General features: G+C 41.1%; 1 protein-coding gene across 2 annotated transcripts in view; it reads right to left on the reverse strand.

The window, feature by feature from the left end:
- Window positions 1–4,471: 4,471 nt before the first annotated feature.
- Window positions 4,472–20,799, reverse strand: part of KAT2B (lysine acetyltransferase 2B) — a 92,625-nt gene continuing 76,297 nt past the window's right edge. For both annotated transcript variants that reach the window (XM_032488715.1, XM_032488710.1), the window contains 7 exons: window positions 15,513–15,623; window positions 13,066–13,209; window positions 8,484–8,598; window positions 7,629–7,665; window positions 7,317–7,380; window positions 7,134–7,218; window positions 4,472–6,551 (listed from right to left, as the gene is read on the reverse strand). In XM_032488715.1, the coding sequence (XP_032344606.1) occupies window positions 6,358–6,551; window positions 7,134–7,218; window positions 7,317–7,380; window positions 7,629–7,665; window positions 8,484–8,598; window positions 13,066–13,209; window positions 15,513–15,623 (750 nt within the window). In that variant the 3' untranslated portion in view covers window positions 4,472–6,357. The remainder of the gene's footprint in view (window positions 6,552–7,133; window positions 7,219–7,316; window positions 7,381–7,628; window positions 7,666–8,483; window positions 8,599–13,065; window positions 13,210–15,512; window positions 15,624–20,799) is intronic.

The raw sequence follows: 20,799 nt of genomic DNA on the forward strand, positions 1-20,799 counted from the left end.
AAATGTCCTGGGTGTATTAATAGGGATTGCATTAAATCTGTAGATTGCTTTGGGTAGTATAGCCATTTTAACAATATTAATTTCTTCTAATCCAAAAGCATGGGTATCTTTCCATTTCTTATTTCCATTATCAGTGTTTTACAGCTCTCAGCATGTAAGTCTTTCACCTCCTTGGTCAGGTTTATTCATAATTTTTTTTTGATGTGATTTTAAAAGTGATTGTTTAATTTCCTTTTCTGATATTTGTTAGTGTAAAGAAATTCAGTAGATTTCTGTATGTTAGTCTTGTATCAGCTCTAGTAGTTTTTGCATGGAATCTTAAGGGTTTTCTATATATAGAATAATGTTATCTGTATACAGTGATAATTCTACTTCTTCCTTTCTAATTTGGATCCCTTTTCTTTTTCTTGTCTGATTGCTATGGCTAGGACTGCTAACACTATGTTGAACAAATGGTGAGAGTTGGTGAGAATGGGCATCCTTGTCTTGTTCCAGATTTTAGGGGGAAGGCTTTACACTTTTTACCATTAAGTATTTTGGCTGTGAGTTTGTCGTAATAGCTTTTATAATGTTGAGATATGTTCTCTGTACACCCATTTTGGTAATAGTTTATCATGAATGGATTTGTCTGCATCTGTTGAGATAATCATGTGGCTTTTGTCCTTTTGTGGCTGTGGTGTATCACATTGATTGATTTGCCTATGTTGAACCATCCTTGTGTCCCTGGGATGAATCCAACTTGATCATAGTGTATGATCTTTTTTATGTGTTTTTTGATTTGATTTGCTCATGTTTTGTGGAGGTTTTTGTATCTGTATTCATTAAAGATATTGGCCTGTACTTTTCTTTTTTGGTAGCATCATTATCTGGTTTTGATATCAGGGTGATGGTGTCTTCATGGAATGAGTTTAGGAGTGTTCCCTCCTTTTCAATCTTTTGGAAGAGTTTGAGAAGGATTGATTGGTATAAGTTCTTTTTATGTTTGGTAGAATGTCCCAATGAAGCCATCCCTGCCCTGGACTTTTGTTTGCAAGGAGTTTTTTTTTTTTTTAATTATAGATTCTGTTTCACTTCTAGTGATCAGTCTGTTCAAATTATCTATTTATTCTTGATTCAGCTTTGGTGGACCATATTTTATAGGCACTTGTCCATTTCTTCTAGGTTGTCCAATTTGTTGGCATATAATTGTTCATAGTGTTCTCTTATGGTGTTTTGTATTTCTGTAGTGTTGGTTGCAATTCCTCCTCTTTCGTTTCGTATTTTATTTGGGTCCTCTCTCTTTTCTTGGTGAACCTGGCCAGAGGTTTGTCAATTTTGTTTACTCTTTCAAAAAAGCCCAGCTCTTGGTTTGATTGGCTTTTTCTTTTTTTTTTTTTAATCTGTCTTTTATTTCCTTTCTGATCTTTATTATTTCCTTCCTTCTGCTGGCTTTAGGTTTTGTTTGTTCTTCTTTTTCTAATTCTTTTAGATGGTAGGTTTGGTTGTTTAGTTGAGATTTTTCTTATTTTTTGAGGAAGCCCTGTATTTCTTTGAACCTCCCTCTTAGGACTACTTTTGCTACATCTCAGATTTTATGTTGGTTGTTTTTACTGTCATTTGTCCCAGGTGTTTTTAAATTTCCTTTTTGATTTCATCATTGACCCACTGGTATTTTAGTAGCATGTTGTTTAGTCTCCATGCAGTCATTTTGTAGTTGTTATTGTTTTTCTTGTTTCTCTTTCCGTGGTTGATTTCTAGTTTCATGCCATTGAAGTCAGAAATGATGCTTGAAATAATTTCTATCCTCGTAAATTTGTTGAGGCTTGTTTTATGTCCAAGTATGTGGTCTATCCTAGAGAATGTTCCACGGGCACTTGAATGTATATTCTGGGTTTTTTGGATGTAACGTTCTGAAGGCTCACGTTTTGGGATGGGGACTGCATGGATCCTCTGCGCAGTTTCTCTCCTTTCTGCCCATGCAAAGCGGCTGCTACACTCTCCTCTGAGCCTCTGAAGCTCCCTTTCTGTCCCAGCTGGGCTCCCTGCAGGTGAAGGGGCTTCCCAGGGTCAGGGAACTTTTCCTGTTTCTCTGCTCCTCCCCTGAGGTGCAGGTCTCGTCCTGATATTTTTCCCCTCGCTTTTGGTCCTACTTGGCCACCTGGAGAGTCATCTTGTAGCTTTGCTTGTGTTAGATATTCTGCCAGAGTTCAGCAGGTGTTCTTTGAGAACTGTTCCTTAGGCAGATGTGTTTTTGATGTATTTGTGGGAGGAGAAGCACTCCTTGCCCTTGTATTCTGCCATCTTGAACCCCTTCCAACAAGTACCTTTTTAATTTAACTTGTATGTGGAATGAAGCCACCCTTTGTGCCACCTCTGCAAGCTCCACGTCCCACTGTAGCTCCCTTGACACTTGTAATTGCTTATCGAATGTCTGACCGGCTCAGGAATATGTCATCACAACGTTGTTCATTTTGTACCTGCACACCCCCTAGGTTTCAGCGGCTCTCCTGGGCCTACTATTAAAGCACAGCCTCCTTAGCAAGGTGTCTGCTGACCCATCCAACCTGCAAGGTGTGACCCTCCCCACAGCACATCAGCAGCCATCACCCCAACTTCACGTTAATGTCACCTCTGAATTCACAGACATTACCTCGTCACCTGGTTTCCATTCCATCTCCAGTAATTGACTTTAGTCTTCAGTGCTGGCAACTCACCTTTGTAGCCTTATCATTTTATACATGAGAGACGCTCAAGAAATGTGGAGTGAAATAAGAATTCATAGTGTAAAAGGAATTGGAACTACAGTTAATATCTGGATACTTTATGCAACGCACTAGGACAGTTACTGTAGCTGTAGATGTGCTTGGTGTCGCACAGAGTTTAAGAACGCTGACTCATAATCAAGAATCCTGGCATGTGACTTCTTAGGAAAACTGCCTCTCTGTACCACAGTGTTTTCATTAAATTGTTGCCAGGATTTAATGACAATATACTTAAGTAAAATGCTTAGAGAAGAGTGACTGACACCTAGTCAGTGCTTGATAAGTGGTAGATTCTTGAGCAAGGACATTGCTTGATTATATGAATCCAAGTAGCAGCCACAGATTGACTTATCCGCACGGAACTCTGCTAGTTCAAACCTGCTTAGTACCTGTGCAGAATTTTTAAATTTCACATTCTATTAAAAATACTTAAAAACTGTTTTAGGTAAAAGGCCTTTCTAATTCATAAATGTGTAGTAGTAAATATTCTATAATGTTTCACACAGATTTTGAAACATCTGCATAAATATTATTTAAACATTCTCACTACAGCTTTGAGCCAAAATGTGTGTGTCTGACAAGGGAATAGACACAGTGAGGTGAACTGGCTTCCCAAGGAGTGTACACTGTCCTTCATCCAGAAAGGGTGCTAAGAAGGAGCATTTGTGCAAGAAGGTATGTGTAATAAAAAAGAGTGAAAAGACATGACGTGAAAACCACAAAGTTGTCTTTTCACTCTTCTAGTGAAAACAACCAGTGCTGAGCCATCAAAAGCTACTATTTTTATAAAGATTTCTGACTGAGGATAGAAATGGGGTGGGGTGGGAGGGAGACGTGGCCTCCACCCCCACTGAAAGACACCCACCAGCCGCTGCCTGCTGCCTGCTGCCTGCTCCCGTGGGAGGGACTCACCTCACTGATGAGTTAGGTAAGGAGCTGGCCTACATGTTCTGCTCCTTCTCCTGTGCCTCTTTGGGGTGGGCCTGCCTCCCGAGAGCTCCGCTGCCCTCGGCCGTGCGCTAGGCTTCGTGGCAAAGGCTCTGCCTTTGGAGGGGGGACCCAGGGGTGCAGAGCTGCTGGCAGCTGGCAAGTCAAGTCAGTCGCATCCTGGGGTTCAGCGTTAGGAAGCCCACTTTCCAGATCCGTCAGTCACATTCTCCAATACCCGTTCTATTGCTAATAAGGGTATTTTGTCCATCGTGTGCCTTCCTCTTTTGACTTCTTAGCTGGCTCAGAATTGAGAAAGGAAGAGGGATGCTCCTGAGTGGGTACACACCCACCTAACAGGACAGAATCCTTTCCTACACTCAGCACTGTGAGTAACACCGGGAGCTCACACGGGAGATGTCTGAACATCAGCTGTATGTTCAGGTCTCCCCTCCTCCCTCTGTTTCAGACGCACAGTATCTGAGGTGGGGGTGGGGGTAGGAAGCTCAGTTTCTAAAACCCGTTTAAGACTTCTTTAGCTGAATTTTTTTTCTTTGTTTAGTGAGTGACAACTGGCAAGACGCAGTGGACCACCCAGGAGAAACAGTAAGTCTCCTCTCTCCTCTTGAAAATCTCTCACTGACGGGCTGGGAGTTGTTATGAAACTTCCCGCAAATGCAGCAATTCTAAACATCCTCCTCAAAATGCTTAAGGCCTAAGATTTAAGGAAGGAGTTATTGGTCATCAACCAGATGGTACATCTGCCCTGTTAATCTGCTAGGCGAAGAAAACACACCACCAGATTGAGAGCTTTTTAAAATATAATTTAAAACTATTTTGTACCAGTACAATATATTAATTTTACAAATGTAAAATTTTATCTGCTGTTAAAGCATTTGCAAAAACCACACAGCCTACTTCAGCTTTATTGCACAATATCTATAAGAAAATATTAATTTTTAAATTAGAAAACATAAAAATGCTTTCAATATAGAAGAGACAATCTGATTTTAAAGACAATACTCTATAAGAATGTCTACCCAGAAAATAACAAACTTTCACAGGATTACCAAGCTGGACAGATGCTTCGGGAGACCCAGTACAAAGCACTGTTTAAACCCAGTCCAAGATACTTAATCCAAACTGTATCACCATTCTTCATTAGAAATCTAGATGCCACTCAAGGTGGTTTCTTATACTTAAAAAAGTTGAGGCATTTCTCATTGTGAGCATTCTGAATATCCCCTACGTACGAGAAACAATACTTCCAGCTTCAGCCATCTGCCATCTGCAGGGTTTTTTCTTTTTTCCTTCAAGCAGATTATCTCTGGCAACTGTGTTTAATGACTATTAAATGATCATTTTAAGTCGTTTATGGTGATAGAAAACATCAAGTTAAATACACTTTTAAAACCTAGTCCTTTACAAAAATCAGTTTATAAATTTGTATCATAAAAATTAGTGTCGAGACCATCAAGATGGCCTTCGTTTGTTTTATACGAGTTGGTTCTCTCCCAGAGCTGGGATGACAGACGTCCCACTTTTCAATGTAGTGTTAATCAGGAAATAAATCCAAGCATTAAGCTGGAACCCCAAGTCAGGTTAATAAGGCTGTATGATGGATTTTTGTGGGATATCACCCTGGGTCTAGATACCAATGGAGGTGTTAAAATACTGACAGCAAATATGGGTGGTAATCTGATCGACCTCAGACAATGAACGTAATCTGGAGGTGCAGAAGGAAAAAGGTTCATAAATACGTTATCAGTGGGGTTGTGTAGCACAGAAAAGGGAAAATCCTTATTAGAACAAGGATTCACTAAATTTGATACATATATATAGATAATACATTTTTTCCTATTAAAGCATGTTGATTCAATCTCAAGTGTTTTCAAATGTATGCTTTTGTGGCCCGGGAAATTGCCTTTGGGAACTTATGGCCTGCATAAGCAAAGTCAAATATAATATTACACATTTGTGTAGAGGAAATAATTATTAAAATAGTGGTTATGCACTCACAAGTTTGTTGCAGGTAGATAGAATTATCAAAAACCCAGATGCTTATAAAAAAGTTTGCATTATTTAGAATTTTTTCCTTAGGAATCAAAGCAGTTGCTTTTCTGGAACTGTATTTTTCAGAACTGCTCAAAGCACCTCATCTAGATGAGTGTTTAAAAATATATATAAAAAGTCTACCAGGAGACTTCGAACGTCACATATTTCACTTTCTGCGGGCTTTTTATCATGTATCCCTTCCTTAAAGTCCTTCAGAATAAAATAAAAATAAACTCTCACATTTTGTTAGAAAAAAATGGAAACATTCACGGTCTGAAAATTTTCTGCATTCCCCCAAATCTCGGTACTATGTGCAATTTCCTCATATACAAGTTTTGAGGAAACCCCTGATCATCTATGATGGAATATTCAGCTAATGGACATGCCATAGACAATTTACATTAATAGTAGTAAATAGATTAAAATCTATTCCATAAAATAAAAATGTTCTATGACTCCAATTTAAATACATATCTGAAAGGCTAAGAGGAGGCTTTTTTGTTTGTAGTTTGAAAAGTGCTAATTATTACATTTACAGGTATCTTCAACACATTACGTCCAATTCTTTGTAAAACTAAACCATGCTTTAGGCACACTGCTTGATGAGTTTCTAAGAAGCAGAGGGGGGAAAATATCACTTGTCAATTAATCCAGCTTCCTTAATCTTACTGAAGAAGAATTTCTCCAGGATGTTGGCACATTTGTAGTATTCACTCTCAGGGGGGTTGTACTCTTTGCAGTTGGTGAAGACTCGCTGTAAGTCTGCCATGAATAACTTCTTAGACACGTAGTACCTGTTCTTGAGGCGTTCGCTCATGGTTTTCAGATCTGCACAGGAAAAAACAAAAACATTAGCCATCTCTGACTCCCTTTAAACACCAGCTGACCAAGGTTGGGGGTGTGGCGGCAGAGGTGGGAAGAGGAGGAGCCATCACTACTACTGCCCGGCTGACATGGCTCATTTTTCACACCGTGGGAAATCCTGAATCCCACGTCACCCTTCCCTTCGGAATTCAACCGCATGGTCTGCACAATGGCAAACTGGTTCAATTTGGGGCTTCTCAATTGAGCCAATTAATCATCTATTTTAGCATGGTGCAGACTTAACAGCAAATTCCACAGTTCTCCCCTTTTGAGGTTCCCCCAAGCCCAGGCTTTCTGCATGTAGGGTTGGTGGTGCGGGGCTCGGCAGGACAGGGGCAGGCCGTCTCTATGAACACGGCCACCCCCTGCTCCTTTGTCAGCCTGCTCTGGCGCGCTGGCCCTCCGTAGGCACGTGGATCCCACTGCCCACCAGACGCACCCTACCCTACCACAGGCGAGCACAAACCAACCTCAGCAACCGTTTGTCCCCCACACCGCCATCCAGAGAGCTTTAAATCTATACTTAGAAAAGGTTAATGGCATTACCCATGGGGAACCTTATAACTTCATAGTATCCCGGAGCTTCTGTTCTCTTCACAGGTTCCATGAAGGGCCAAGCGCTCTGATGGCTCTTGAGTAAAGAAAAAAGTAAGGTATCTAATCTGGAAATTCCACGTGGGAAATCACTGCAAAATACTTGCGTGAGGTGAAGGGAAAGCACACACCCACCTTCACCTGCTGGAGGATGCTCTTCAGGGTGCTGTAGAGCTGGTCAGGGTCTCTGGGCTCTTTACTTGAAAGGAAAAGAGGAAACAAGAAGAAGCAATGATTAGTTTTTTTACCCTGTGGCTGGGGGATTCCCATCCAGCTCATTTTCACAGAAACAGATCTGGATCCATTCCAGAAATTTTTATGAAAACTGAAACCTAAGACGTGTTGTAATGGTGATTACAGTCAGTTTGCCTGTTTTCTCCAGTTCACTGGTGGGGGGCAAAAAAAACCCACTTCCACTAATATCCTCTGGCCCAGGAACATACTTACCTTTTCTCTTTTCCACTCGGTTTCCAGCCTGTCTCTCCTATATATCAATGAAATTGAACAACGAATGAGAACTGCTTTTAGTCAAGAGAATAACACAGTTAATATTTATCAAAAATGCAATGAATTACAGCCATGACTCAAGGCAAGTCCATTTCTGAAAAGAGACTGAATGGAAGGAACTACATTTCATTTACTCCCTCACACAGCTAACAACAGGAAACGTTTCCAAGACTGACAACGCTCTGGTAGTGTTTTCTAAAGCAGGAACTCCAACCTTTCAGAGGAGAGCTTAAAAAAACACACGTCTGGTACTGTGGGCATGGATATTTTTAAAACCCTAAGTCACATTTTTTGCTAATCACCATGTTGAAGCGTTAAGCTGTTATTTTAGGTTGGAAACCAACTCTGTCCTGGTTTCTATTTTATTTGGCGAAGACCCTGCTTATAATGCAAGATGGTTTAGTGTTGCAGAAAGAAGACACAGCCTGGAGTCCAACAGACCTGGACTTGATTTCTTGTTCTCTCCTTAAAAGCTAACTTACTCTAAATAAGTCATTCGACCTTTGCCTCTCAGTTTACCGATCTATTAAACAGAACTCTAAAATTGAGGTGATGTGATTTCTTTTGTGATTCCTTTTGTGTGTATGTGTGTAAAAATGGGGGAAGGTTAGAGCTCAGTGGTAGAGCGCATGCTTAGCGTGCACGAGGTCCTGGGTTCAATCCCCAGTACTTCCATTAATAAATAAATAAACCGAACTACCCCCCACCAAAAAAATAAAACCAAAAAAGCTTGTTTCAAACACATCTCACTTCAGTACCAAAAGGTTTTGCTTTTAAAAGAAGATGGGTACATACGAATTCCCGGGATGCTTTCTATTGGAATCTGCCGAACTCCGTCTTTAAAACAGGAAAGTCCAGGGTAGACCTTCCGAATCTGGGCTTGTTTTCTTTCTATCAGCTTCTTGATGATCTGGAAAGCACAAGAAGAAAACAGGTTCAGTGGCAGAAGGCTGTGCCCAGTCAGTCCTCCTAAGGAGTCGTCTTCCCAACAACATAAAGTCTCTCAGAACAAAAAGGAAGGAAAAGGTGACTGCTATCTGGGAGGTAAGACGCGAAAGGCTGCTCTACCAGTGCACATTTCTTGTCCGTCACACAGCTGTTGCCAAATACTTGTCCCCTGCCACCCAGAAAAAGGCAGTATTGAGAGAACACACTGTCCCCAGGATCCACCGTCCTCTTCTGCATAAGCACCAGTTACCCTGCCCTGCTCCCCGAGGAGCCCCGGCCCCGGCTGCAGGACACGGCCCAGCTGCCCAAGCACCATCACGTCCCAGGACAGGAGCCACCCCTTACCCTGGAGGGGTGGAACTCAGAAGGACCCCGAAGCCTGGGAGGGTGGCCTTACTAGTGATCACGGGTTCCAAGGCTCCGAGCCCCAAAAGGCAGCTTTATTAACAGATACGCACCACTGCATATAAAACAGATAAGCAACAGGGACCTACTGTACAGCACTGGGGACTATGTTCAATTTTTTGTAATGACCTATAATGGGAACGAATCTGAAAAAGAATATATACACACACACACACACACACACACATACACACACATATATATAACTGAAGCACTCTGCTGTACCCCTGAAACTAACACAACATTGTAAATCAACTACACGTCAATAAAAACAAAAACAAAAACGCAGCTCTAAAGAGCAACACAGCCATGGTGTGAGCTGCCAGGACCAGTGAGGGAATTTTGAGAGGTGACTGTTTTGAAAAATAATTCCTAACGTCCTGAGTTAACTGTTTCCAGAATGGTGCAGTTTTACCTTTATAAAGGGAAAGAAAAAAAAAATACTCAGAAGTCACCATCCTGAAATTAACCATCTCACAACTGAATTTTGGAAAAAAAAAAAAAAAAAAAAACCACAACAGTAGCAGTCATTCATTGACTTCATGAAGGAAAACAAAAAATGCCAGCTCCTAACTACCTGATTTCAAACAGAAGGCTGGTAAAGGCTACCATGTGAATACACAATCCTAACAACTAAACAAAGAACTGAATAAAATGAATAGGACCGGCAAAAGTACGTTCCTGGTAAATCTACCCAGGGCTGTCCAAATATAATACAAACCACTCGTGTAATTTTAAATTTTCCAGTAGCCTCTCCCCCTTTTTTTAAGAAGTTGATTTTAGCAATATATTTGTATTTAATCCAATATATCCAAAATATTATCATTTCTGCATATAATCAATAGAAAAAATTATGAAATATTTCGCATGCTTTTATTCATACTAGATCTTCAAAATTGGAATGTACTTTTTACACTTACGGTGCATCTCAATTTCGACTGGCCACATATCAAGCACTCAACCAGCACATGTGGCTAGCAGCTGCCGCTTTATTTTTCTGTGTGTTTTTGGTTTTTGTTTTGTTTTGGGTTTTTTTTTTTTTTTTGGAGGGGGGCAGTAATTAGGTGTTTTGCTTTTTTTTTAATGGAGGTACTGGGGAGTGAACCCAGGACCCTGTGTATGCTAAGCACAGAGTCTACCACTGAGCTGCACCCTCCCCCCAGCGGCTGCCACTTTGGACAGGACAGATCTCGATGGGTGATTTGCATTTATTTGAAAGTCCAAGTCTTCTCAAAAAAGAATCCCAATGGCAACCTCTTAAATGGACGCCTTCAGAAAATACAGTTTCAAATATAATTTTTAAGGTTGTTTCACTTCACCAAGGATGCTCTCTACTGTGAGTACCCAGCAGGTGGCTTCCCTACCCCTCCCAGAGCCCCTGGGAAGTGACTGGTAATGGGAGCAGGGGCTTCCAACCTCACTGCGCCTCCAAGGATCACTTTGGAGAAAAGAGACATTTTACTTCTGTTCCAGTCTCTTCACCTCCCCAGAAAATGTCTTTACTTCGTCATCATGTCATCTTTCTCTCCTCAAATCCGCCTCTCATTCCACTGCTGTCAGTCTTGGTCTTCCCAAACAGAAAACTGGGGGAACTCCCCCACCTTTAACACGTCACCAAGCCTCAGCGTGTCGTCCTACAAAAAACCCCCACTGCTTTCCCTCACCCTGACTTTGGCTCCTTCACACCCAGTCTCTTGTGGTCCCACACGTGAACTAAGATTTAAGAATTACCCCGCCTCCCAGCCCCCGCACATACACCCTCACTGCTGCTCACGGCCTGTTCCCACTTTCTCAGGAGTCCCACCTTTCCTTGGAGCCATGCGCACCAACAGCACCCCACCCGCCTTCCCCCAGCAGCTCTACTGGGGCACCTGCTCTCGGATCCCCTCCACTCCCCACAAGCACAGCTCTCTGCTCTTGTTCGCGTTCAGGGCGGGGGAGGCCCTCCCTATATTTACAGTGTGTCTCCTACCACCATTGGTCCCTACCTTCCTCCGGCACGTTTCCAAAGTTGGAATAAACGACACCTGTAAAAATCATCTGAACTCTGGAGAAAAAAACAATGTGTGAACTCGCGTATCTTATTATGGTGGCTTCAGAGTTCTTTTAAAAGAACTAGATTAAACTGCCTCCTGACTTTTCTTTATTGCAGGTGAAACTGTAAATAAGAAGACAGTAGAAGACTTTCCTAATGTCTAATATAAACCGGGCTATAGCAAGTTGCCCTTTTTTTAAAATTAGGTTTTGAAGGTTTCTGTGGGCTTTTCTTTTTTAATTGCACAGTAGAGTAGTGTCTGTATAAAAGTTAACTGTAGTGGGATTTTGTCCAGCAAGCCCGAAATTTATACTTTAAAATAAATGACTGGATTTAAAAAAAAAAAAAAAAGAACTAGGTTAACAGCTGCAAGCCAGCATCATCCATTCTAGGGTGTGTTAGAGAAGAACAGAGGGGAGAATGGGGAAGAGACCCAAAAGGCGAGAGAGCGGGGAAGGGGACGGAGCGCTGCCTGCTAAAAACTGGGCGCTGCCATCCAACGCAGCTCATGTGGAGGCGCCCCCCTCGATGCAGGAAGAGCCAGCGGTGTGGACTCTGAACCTGCAGACCCTGCGGGGGATCCTGCTCTCAGCTTCTACCGCGGAGATGGGCCGGGGCTGCCGGAGGAGTGGGCGCAGCGGGGACGGCTGTGGTTGGACGGCAGCCCCAGATGTGAACAACGGGCTGTGAGTTCAGACCTGCTCCTTAAGCCCCTGGAGGACAATGAGCAAGGGAGCCTTTCCAGAGAGACAAGGAGGGAGAGGGGCCTGCAGTGCTCCCACTGACTCTCCAAGCACCTGACGTGGAATTCTGTTTCAGGCTGACATCTTTGACCGAGAAACAACACAGGCTGCTTTTATTTTCTAATTTAGCAAGAGCCCTTTGCTCACTTCCGCGGGAAGTGTAAGAACAAGTCTGAACTACTTTAAGGAGAAGGAAAATCCTCACGGAGCACCTACCCTGCACCAGACATGGCGTAAGGAGCTTCACGGCTGCGACGTCACTGACATCTGACAAGCCACTAAGAAATGGGATCAAGGACATGAGCAGAAACCAGAAGACACAGACAGGCTGAAGGCAAATGTCTTTTTGGTCACTGGCTAGAGAAAAGCCCACGAGAATGAATAGCAGAAGTAAAAAGTAGAACTGATGAGGGACCACAGGGCAAATTCCCAGGTTTTGAATTCCAAAGAACTGGGGTGGGGGTGGTCCTGGGCTTAAGGCATGAAGTTCACTGGTTTCACAGACAGCCAGTGTGCACGCCCCAATTATGCACTTTCTGTGTTTCTTTTTGCTGTCTTGACTACGTGGCAATTTCTACATTTCTCTATCAATTGTTCCCTTGACTGCTTCTCTTTCAGTTCATGTGCATAAAAGACCTCACTCCAGGAATCAGATAACAAATCGCTTAATATCAGGAAGGATAAGCTTTCGGAACGTGCAACGCAAAAGGAGAGACTGATGCGCACTAAGGTAAATGTCAGGTGATGAGTAACTGAAATTCAAATGCGTGGCTCACCTAGTGCTTGAGAAGTTCGAAGAGGAAAGGAAGGCAGGTGTGTGGTCCAGTGTGTGTGTGCACGCGCGCACGTGCGTGCTGGGAGAGCAAGTGAGTGATGGATGAAGACACCAAGCAAGAGGGCTGAAGCATCAGTAACAGCCTTTGGAGACGAGTTGAGAAAGGGAAATAAAGAGGTGAGTTTGCAAAGGATGCTTAAGGCCAGAGTGTAAAAGGCCTTGAAGGCAAAATTAAGATGCGCATCATAGTTTACAAGTCTTGTATTTCACACCAATTTAGCATGTGCTGACCCTCTTAGAAGTGGTGACTTAGAGAGGAGATGAAGGATACCTTCAAAGAAGAAACCTAGATAAACCACGGCACCGAGGCAATGGTATCCACAGACCCTACACACGGTGCACGGCGATGGGTGACGTGCATTTCACCCCGACTGAGCCTGGGGCAGGAATGTGAGTGACACACAAGCTTACCTCCTTCTGCTTCTTAATGATGACAGAAAATTCCGTGTATGGGATCCGTGGATTTAGCTCACATCCCATTAAAGTGGCTCCTTCATAATCCTTGATGTAGCCAACATATTTGGTTTTAGGGATTTTAATTTCTTTGGAGAAACCCTGCAAGGCAAATAACTTCATTCAGATGGGCCTTGTGTCTCAAAGACCTGTCGTGCGCGCTGGGCACGCCTTCACGCCGAGCTCACATCCAAGCTCTCCTATCCCGGGAAGGATTCGCATGAAACCCTTCCAAGAAGCTCAGAAACATCAAAAATCACACTGTGCAAATGGGAAGCAATTCAACATAAAAAAAAAAAAATCCTAGGAAAACATACATATGATTAAAAAGTTTCTTAAGAGGCTATTAAGTAAAAATAACATTTAATTTTGCATCCAACTACACAATTTCTCCCAAAGTGGAGAGGGGGCCTCTAGAAGTCCTAACAAATCAAAAACTGACATGGATCTAAATTCTGAAAGAAAAGTTTGTCAAAAAATAGAGCAATTAGGGGCAGGGTTATAGCTCAGTGGTAGAGCACATGCTTAGCATGCCTGAGGTCCTGGGATCAATCCACAGTGCCGCCATAAAGGAGGAGAAAAAAATATATCTATCTATCTATCTATCTATCTATATATATATATATATACACATATATATACATACACCAATTAGAACCCTGATGTTGAGGAAATGAAACACCCACTTGACAGGCAAAAAACTTCCAGACCATCACAACTGTGGCTGTTTCAGTGATAGTAATGCTTCACAGGACATTCATTTACATACTTTAAGCTGTGTTTACATAGCTCTACAGGGTACATAGTCACTTATCTGTAACAATTTTCCTTACAGTGCCTATTTCAGAGTTTGGAGAAAATGACTTGGACTTCAGTGTCCTGCCTCCTCTTTCAGCAAAAACTTATTTTCCAAGCAATAACTGCCATAGGCCTGAAAGGGGACAGCAGACAAGTCATTTAAGAAGCACGGCTGGGACTTCATCTCTGCGATGCGGTTCCAGCCTAGGACAGCTGACACTCAAGCCCTCAGTAGAACAATCCCCCAAGCTCTCTCTAGTGAGTTTTATTGTAACAATCATAGATGCACCCCGAAGAACGAGAAGAAAATAAATAGGTTAACTATCCAACACTGGAGGAGGAAAAGCCTTCTAGTCATATGAGGACTTATATGAAAAACAAAAAAGAATTTAATACATTTCAATAGAAAAAGAGGCAAAATGCAATGAAGTGGCAGTTCAAAAAAAATGAACAAGGAATGAACAAAGTGTTAACAAGGGAAAAAAGTCAAACCTCACAATATTCAAATAAATACAAACACGCATGATTTGTTAACTAGGAAAGGGGTTAAAAAAAATATTTTTCAGTTATCAACTCCTTTCCTGAGCCCCCTGAAATGCTGCTAAAGAAAAGAAGTTGTTACAGTATTTGGCAGTGAATAACAAAATCTTAAATATGTCTGCAAGCATATACTTACATATGGACACTTACTTACAAAAAATGCCTAAATGTCCCAAAATGCGGTATTGGCTTAATAAATTATTTTCCATTTACACAACAAAACTTCCGAGAACCATCAAAAATCATATTTTAAAAAATCAGACTGTATTAAGTTAAAAAGGCAAGTAATTAAATTACATACAGCATGAGCCAACTTTTGTATTTATACACACACAGAAAAAAATACTAGAAGGCTATTTACCAAAACATTAACAGTAAATTTCTCTGGGTGGTAGAATTATAAGCAGTTTTTCTTTTTTTTTTTCCCCCGTTGTCCTTTATTTCATTTCCCCAAATTTCTACGGTAACTATACATTACTTTGGTAGTCTGAAAAGTAAACGGACATGTTTAGGAATTATAAAGCACTATTTAAAAAAAAAAAAAAATGTAGCAAAGAGCAACCCTCAGAGAGCTAAGATGAGAACTTCTGACCAAAAGAACTAAGCCCCTAGGCCTCTGTGTGCTGCGGAACCAGCAGCCCTTTGCAAACGTTAGAATTTGCTCTCTGCTGTCAGAAATGAAGGACTCCCAGAGACCAAGTCGATTGCTCTCACTCACAGGGAACTCCAATCCCCCAGCAATGGGAATGTCTCCTTGGCCCGGGGACACCATATCTTAGAATTTCAGGGTGCAGTATCACCCTTCACTTACAGATGGCATTCATCCCTGCACTCAACATTTATTTAGTACTTACAGTGTACTGGTCATACCCTCTGATCTGGTCTGAAGCTGACCTCTGGCTGAAGGCTTGCAAAATAAATGTATGTCCTTCTTATAAGCAGAAAACACTAGGGAGGGGAGAGGGGCTTATTTGCATGAAAGCTCCCTGAGTACATATTAAGAAAAGGAATGACAGACAGAGTTGCACAGTAAAAAAAAAAAAAAAAAAAAAACACACACAACCGACCTGCTTCTTGAAATATCCAATCGCATATTCATCTGCATAGGTGAGGAAGTTCAAGATGTCATGTTTTATGTGATATTCTTTCAAATGGTTCATCAGGTGCGTTCCGTAGCCCTGTGTGCAGGTCAGTATACAGACAAATGTATTAGGTTCTGGAGAAAAGAAAGCCCTACATTTTCACTGGAAAATACTGGCAAATTTAAGAGACTGTTATTACCAATATAGTACTAACACCCTCTGCTGCATTTCCCAACTTTGAAAACGAGATACAGAACCAAAATGTTCTAACTCCTTGAACTGAACTACGGTCATCATTTGCAAAAACAAGTTTCTGGCTCTTCGAGAAGAACACACCGAGGCTACAAGCTGCTGGTTCGCTCCTGGAGATTACGTGCTGGATATCGATAAATAAAGAGGCTTCTGGAGTAAATACTGATTATGAATTTCTGCTTATCTTCAAAGTATTTGAGAACCTGAGGTGAAAAGATCCACGTAAGTGAGAAGTGCTGATCTCTACTAGGATATTAACTAACTCAAGTGTTTTCCTGCAAAGACTCCAAATCAGCCGTCCTTCCACAGAACTGTACCATCATGTGCACAGGATTTTCCACTTGGTCTTCTCAGACCTTTCCAAGCAAGATCTGAGAAGCCCCAAACCTCTGAGTGAGCCAGAAGACATGAGGAAGTAACGAACAATAGTGTCAGATAATTAAGAGGGAGAAGGTAAGCTATGCCTTAAAGGAGTTTTGTCAAATGGAAAACAAGGTAAGAAGATGGACTGGAAACCCATACATTTATGTATGGAAAACTTAACCTACACAAAAGTATTTTAAAAAGATAACAAGAAAGTGGGTTTATAACCTAGGGATACAAAAAGACTTCTTAAAGAAAATATAAAATGCAAAAGCATAAAGGAAAGGACTGATTATTAAGGAGACAACTTCAAAGTTTAAGACCTAAAGAATTCATAAGCGAACTAAGATACCATAAACAAAAGACACATGACAAACAGGGAGGGTACAGGTGTAAGAGATACAAGAAACAGACATCAAGAATCTTCTACAGGATCATTGCAAAAAGAGAGAGACAGCCTATAAGATAAATCATCAAAGGAACAAGCAATAAGTATAACCAATAAATATAAAAAAGATATTCGATCCCGGTAGTAATCAGGGCACTCCATCAGGAGATGGAATATCTCACTCAGCAGTATGCAAATTTCTTTAAGGCTGATGATACCCAGTGTCAGTGGGACAGGCAAAATGGTACTCTCCACCACCACTGGGGCAAGTGTAAATTAGAAAACCCACTGAGAAGGGTGATCTAGACATAATTTTTAAAATTGAGACTGTGGCCATATTCATTCATGTAACAATGCTGCTTCTCGGTGTCTAGAAATCATTTCCAAACAGAGCACTGTTTGTGATAGAAAATAACTGGAAATAAACATGAATGCCTTCAATAGGGAATGATTGCACAAATTACGGTCTTTCTGCATTATGCAAATTTATATAAAAAGAATAAAAGAGCTCTATATCAGCACATTCAAAAGGGATTTCTGCAAAGATGGAAATAGTCTTCATCTATGCCGTCCAAAATGACAGCCATCGTCCCATGTAGGGAAGGGTAGAACTCGGTGGGAAAGCGTATGCTTAGTATGCATGAGGTCCTAGGTTCAATTCCAGCATTTCCATTAAAAAATAAATAAACCTAATTATCTTCCCCCACCCGGCCGCCCCCCCCCAAAAAAAAAGAGAAAGAAAAACTAAACTAAAAAAGAAACATAGTTGCATGTGGCTACTGAGTACTGAGTGACTGAAAAACTGAAACTTTAATTGTGTTTAATTTTTGTTGATCTAAATATAAATTTAAATAACCACATTTATGCACTAAAGCTGAAAGACCCCTAAGATATAATGGAAAGGTGTTGGGGTTTTTTTTTTTCCAATTAGGTACAGGATGAATTCTGTTTATGTGAACAGCACACCACACAGTAACCTCTTACACACAGGTACTCATCCACATACGTGAGTCAGCAGAGAACCACCTGGAAGGATGCACACCAGGTTGACAGTGGCTGGATGGCATAGGGATGGGCGACAGGGATTTTTGCTTGATCTGAAAATGTCCTTGTGCATGACCTATGTCATTAAACATTATTTTTAAAGAAAAGTGAAAGAAAAAAAAACTGAAGAAAAGAGAAGGGTTGGCTAGTTGAGGGAACTATCTGTGCACGGGAATAGCAATGTCTAGGAATCAGGAAGAAATGCACCTCTTTTTTTTTTAATTGCGGTATAGTCAGTGGGGGGAGGATATAGCTCAAGTAGCAGAGTGCACACTTAGCATGCACGAGGTCCTAGGTTCAATCCCCAGTACCTCTTCTAAAAATAAATAAATAAACCTAATTACCCTTCCCCCCACCTCAAAAAAAATTGAAGTATAGTTGATTTACAGTGTTGTGTTAATTTCTGGTGTACAGCATAGTGATTCAGTTTATATATATATATTCTGTTTCAGATTCTTTTCCATTATAGGTTATTACAAGATACAGAATATAGCTCCCTGTGCTGTACACTAGGACCTTGTCATTTACCTATTTTATATACAGTAGAAATGCATCTTCTGAAGAAACTCGCTTTAACATAGATGTGGTTGATGAAGAGAGCTCGGCTTTCACTGTGTACACCACCCTGCAAGGAGTTCACAGACCTATACATTTTCTCCCCTTCACCCACAATCCAAAGATTTTCCTCAAGAACAATAACGGTTCTTTAGTAAACAGCTTCCCAAAACCTACATAAGAGATTCTCCATCAGTGGCCACTAACTCGTCACCTCTCCAAAGACAGTTTCCAGGTTCCAGGTGCATGCGAGTAGGGGCTGTGTCTTTTCACTCGAACCCTCTCTGTGTCTAGTACTGTGACTGGCAGGAGTGGATGCTCAAATATGTCCCTGGCAACATGGATGGGCCTAGAGATGATCGTACTAAGTGAAGTAAATCAGACAGAGAAGGACAAGTATCACGTGGTATCACGTATATGAAATTTAAAAAAAATCAGACAGATGAACTCATTTACAAAACAGAAACAGACTCACAGACGTAGAAAACAAGCTTATGGTGACCAAAGGGGAAAGGGGTAGGGAAGGATAAATTAGGAGTTCAGGATTAGCAGATACACACTACTATATATACATAATCAACAAGGTCCTACTGTGTAGCACAGGGAACTATATTTAATAGCTTGTAATAAGCTATAATGGAAAATAATCTGAAAATATATGTATGTATGTATATGTATAACTGAGCCACTTTGCTGTGCACCTGAAACCAACACTGTAAATCAGCTACACTTCAAAAAAAAATGAAGTTAAAAAAAGAATGTGCATATATACGTATATATATATATATACGTATATATGACCGAATCACTATGCTGAACGCCAGAAACTACTAACACAACATTATAAATCAACTATACTTCAATTAAATCAATCAACAATTCATTCCTCGGTTAAAGACATATTAACAGCGTTAAGCTGTTATATGCAAATGTTCAGATTTTCACCCCAGAACTATTTCCCTTATTTGTTATGCTTTTATTTTTAACTGTCACCGAAATGATTCCTTTCCAAATCCACCTGGTAACTTCAATGGTTATAACAGTATTTATTATGGTATTAGTTATGCATGTATTGTATGTAGTATTGCATGTAATATCAAATCCAAATAGTTCTTAGACAAGCTATTCTAAAACCAGGTGAGTTTAAAGTAAATTCTCAAATGTTATCCTGTGTGTTCTCTGACCAAGGTAAATTCACAAATAAACCTTGTTTAAAACATTCACAGGAATTTGTACAGAAGCTTAATTCTCCAAAATGAGTGGATGCAAATGTTAAAGTATCATTTAGCCAAGACTTTGACTATATTACAGAAAATTTTTAAACCTCCACTTATGAACTTGCTGTTTTCACAAATACGTGCTCCCAGCACTGGCTTCCCTGACTCATCCATTCTACTCAGTTTTGAAAGACTCATCTTCATTTTCTAAAACTACAGTTTCAACTCACTTTTTTTTTAAAGTTTTTTTTTTCTCTTTTTTTAGTTTTTCCTACTCAGTTTGTGATGTTTGGCCACCTTTCTTCAAGTCTTTAGAAAATTACATAATTTGGGGGCAAAAAAATAAATTGCCCTTCTGGGAAGTAATAAGACAAAGCATCCAATTCATTATTAAACACCTTTAGTTTCCCTCTGGTATCCTCAAAGTGTCCAAGGTAACCTTAACCAACCTTTCCAAACAAGCTGCTTGGTGTAGCTTGCTTTGCAAACAAAAATTATGCCATCTTTTTCTGAAATTATAAACCAAAGACATATTTTCCAGCTCCTCTCCCTATGAAAACCCAGACAAAATTTTCCTCTTAAGTAAGTTCCTAAATCCTGGACGCTTGGAATTGTTTCTGACTTGGGCGAGGAGAGAAAAACACGGTACGCACAGCAACAGCCCCATCTAAAGACACGCTGTCAAAATTCCTTGCAAGAGAGCCAGACACCAGTTTCCAGCAAAGTCCGGCCCTCACCTTCCCCGGTCAGAATGATGAATGTGAGATGGATGGATTTTGTTTGCCCTTTGATGCTTCGTACCCTGAGTCAAAGACAGAAGCCCTGTCCGTGCCCTGAGAGAATAAATCGCAGCCGCTGTAACTGGCACTGGGACGCGCACAGAGAAGAGCTGTTAATGAAGGCGCAACACCCACCGCACCGGCTGCAGCCCCCGCCGGGCAGGGGCCCTTCCAGCTGCTCACTGTTGGGTCTTGTAAACAGCACTGCTTCACTGTAGTGGAAGAAGGCGACAACATCCTTGGACCCTCACTGTCCAAGCCCAGGGCGCACGTGAAACGTGGCGAGTCCATACAGAGATGCGTGCAAGAGACTCAGCACAGATCAAAGGATGTAAATACACTCATAGGACAAATCGAAGGGTGTAAAATGTCTCAGTAACTCTGACGCTGAGTGCCTGTCACCATGGATATATTGAGAAAAATAAAATATATTTGTAGAAGTGATCGCCTATTTTCATTGTTTTTTTTTTTCGACTTAGCTACTAGAAAATTTAAAATCACACACATGGCTCCCATTTGCACATCACAGTGTAGTTCACTGGTCGACGGGCCCTTATAGCTTCCAGTCATTTTTTTCAGTCATCCAACTCTGAGCTGCTTATCTTTCTACTGCTTGCTCGTGATTTTAGGGCTCCGAAAATACCGATGAATAATAGTCTGAAGACATATTTCTG

This window comes from Camelus ferus, chromosome 1, assembly GCF_009834535.1.
Source record: "Camelus ferus isolate YT-003-E chromosome 1, BCGSAC_Cfer_1.0, whole genome shotgun sequence".
Taxonomy (NCBI): domain Eukaryota; kingdom Metazoa; phylum Chordata; class Mammalia; order Artiodactyla; family Camelidae; genus Camelus; species Camelus ferus.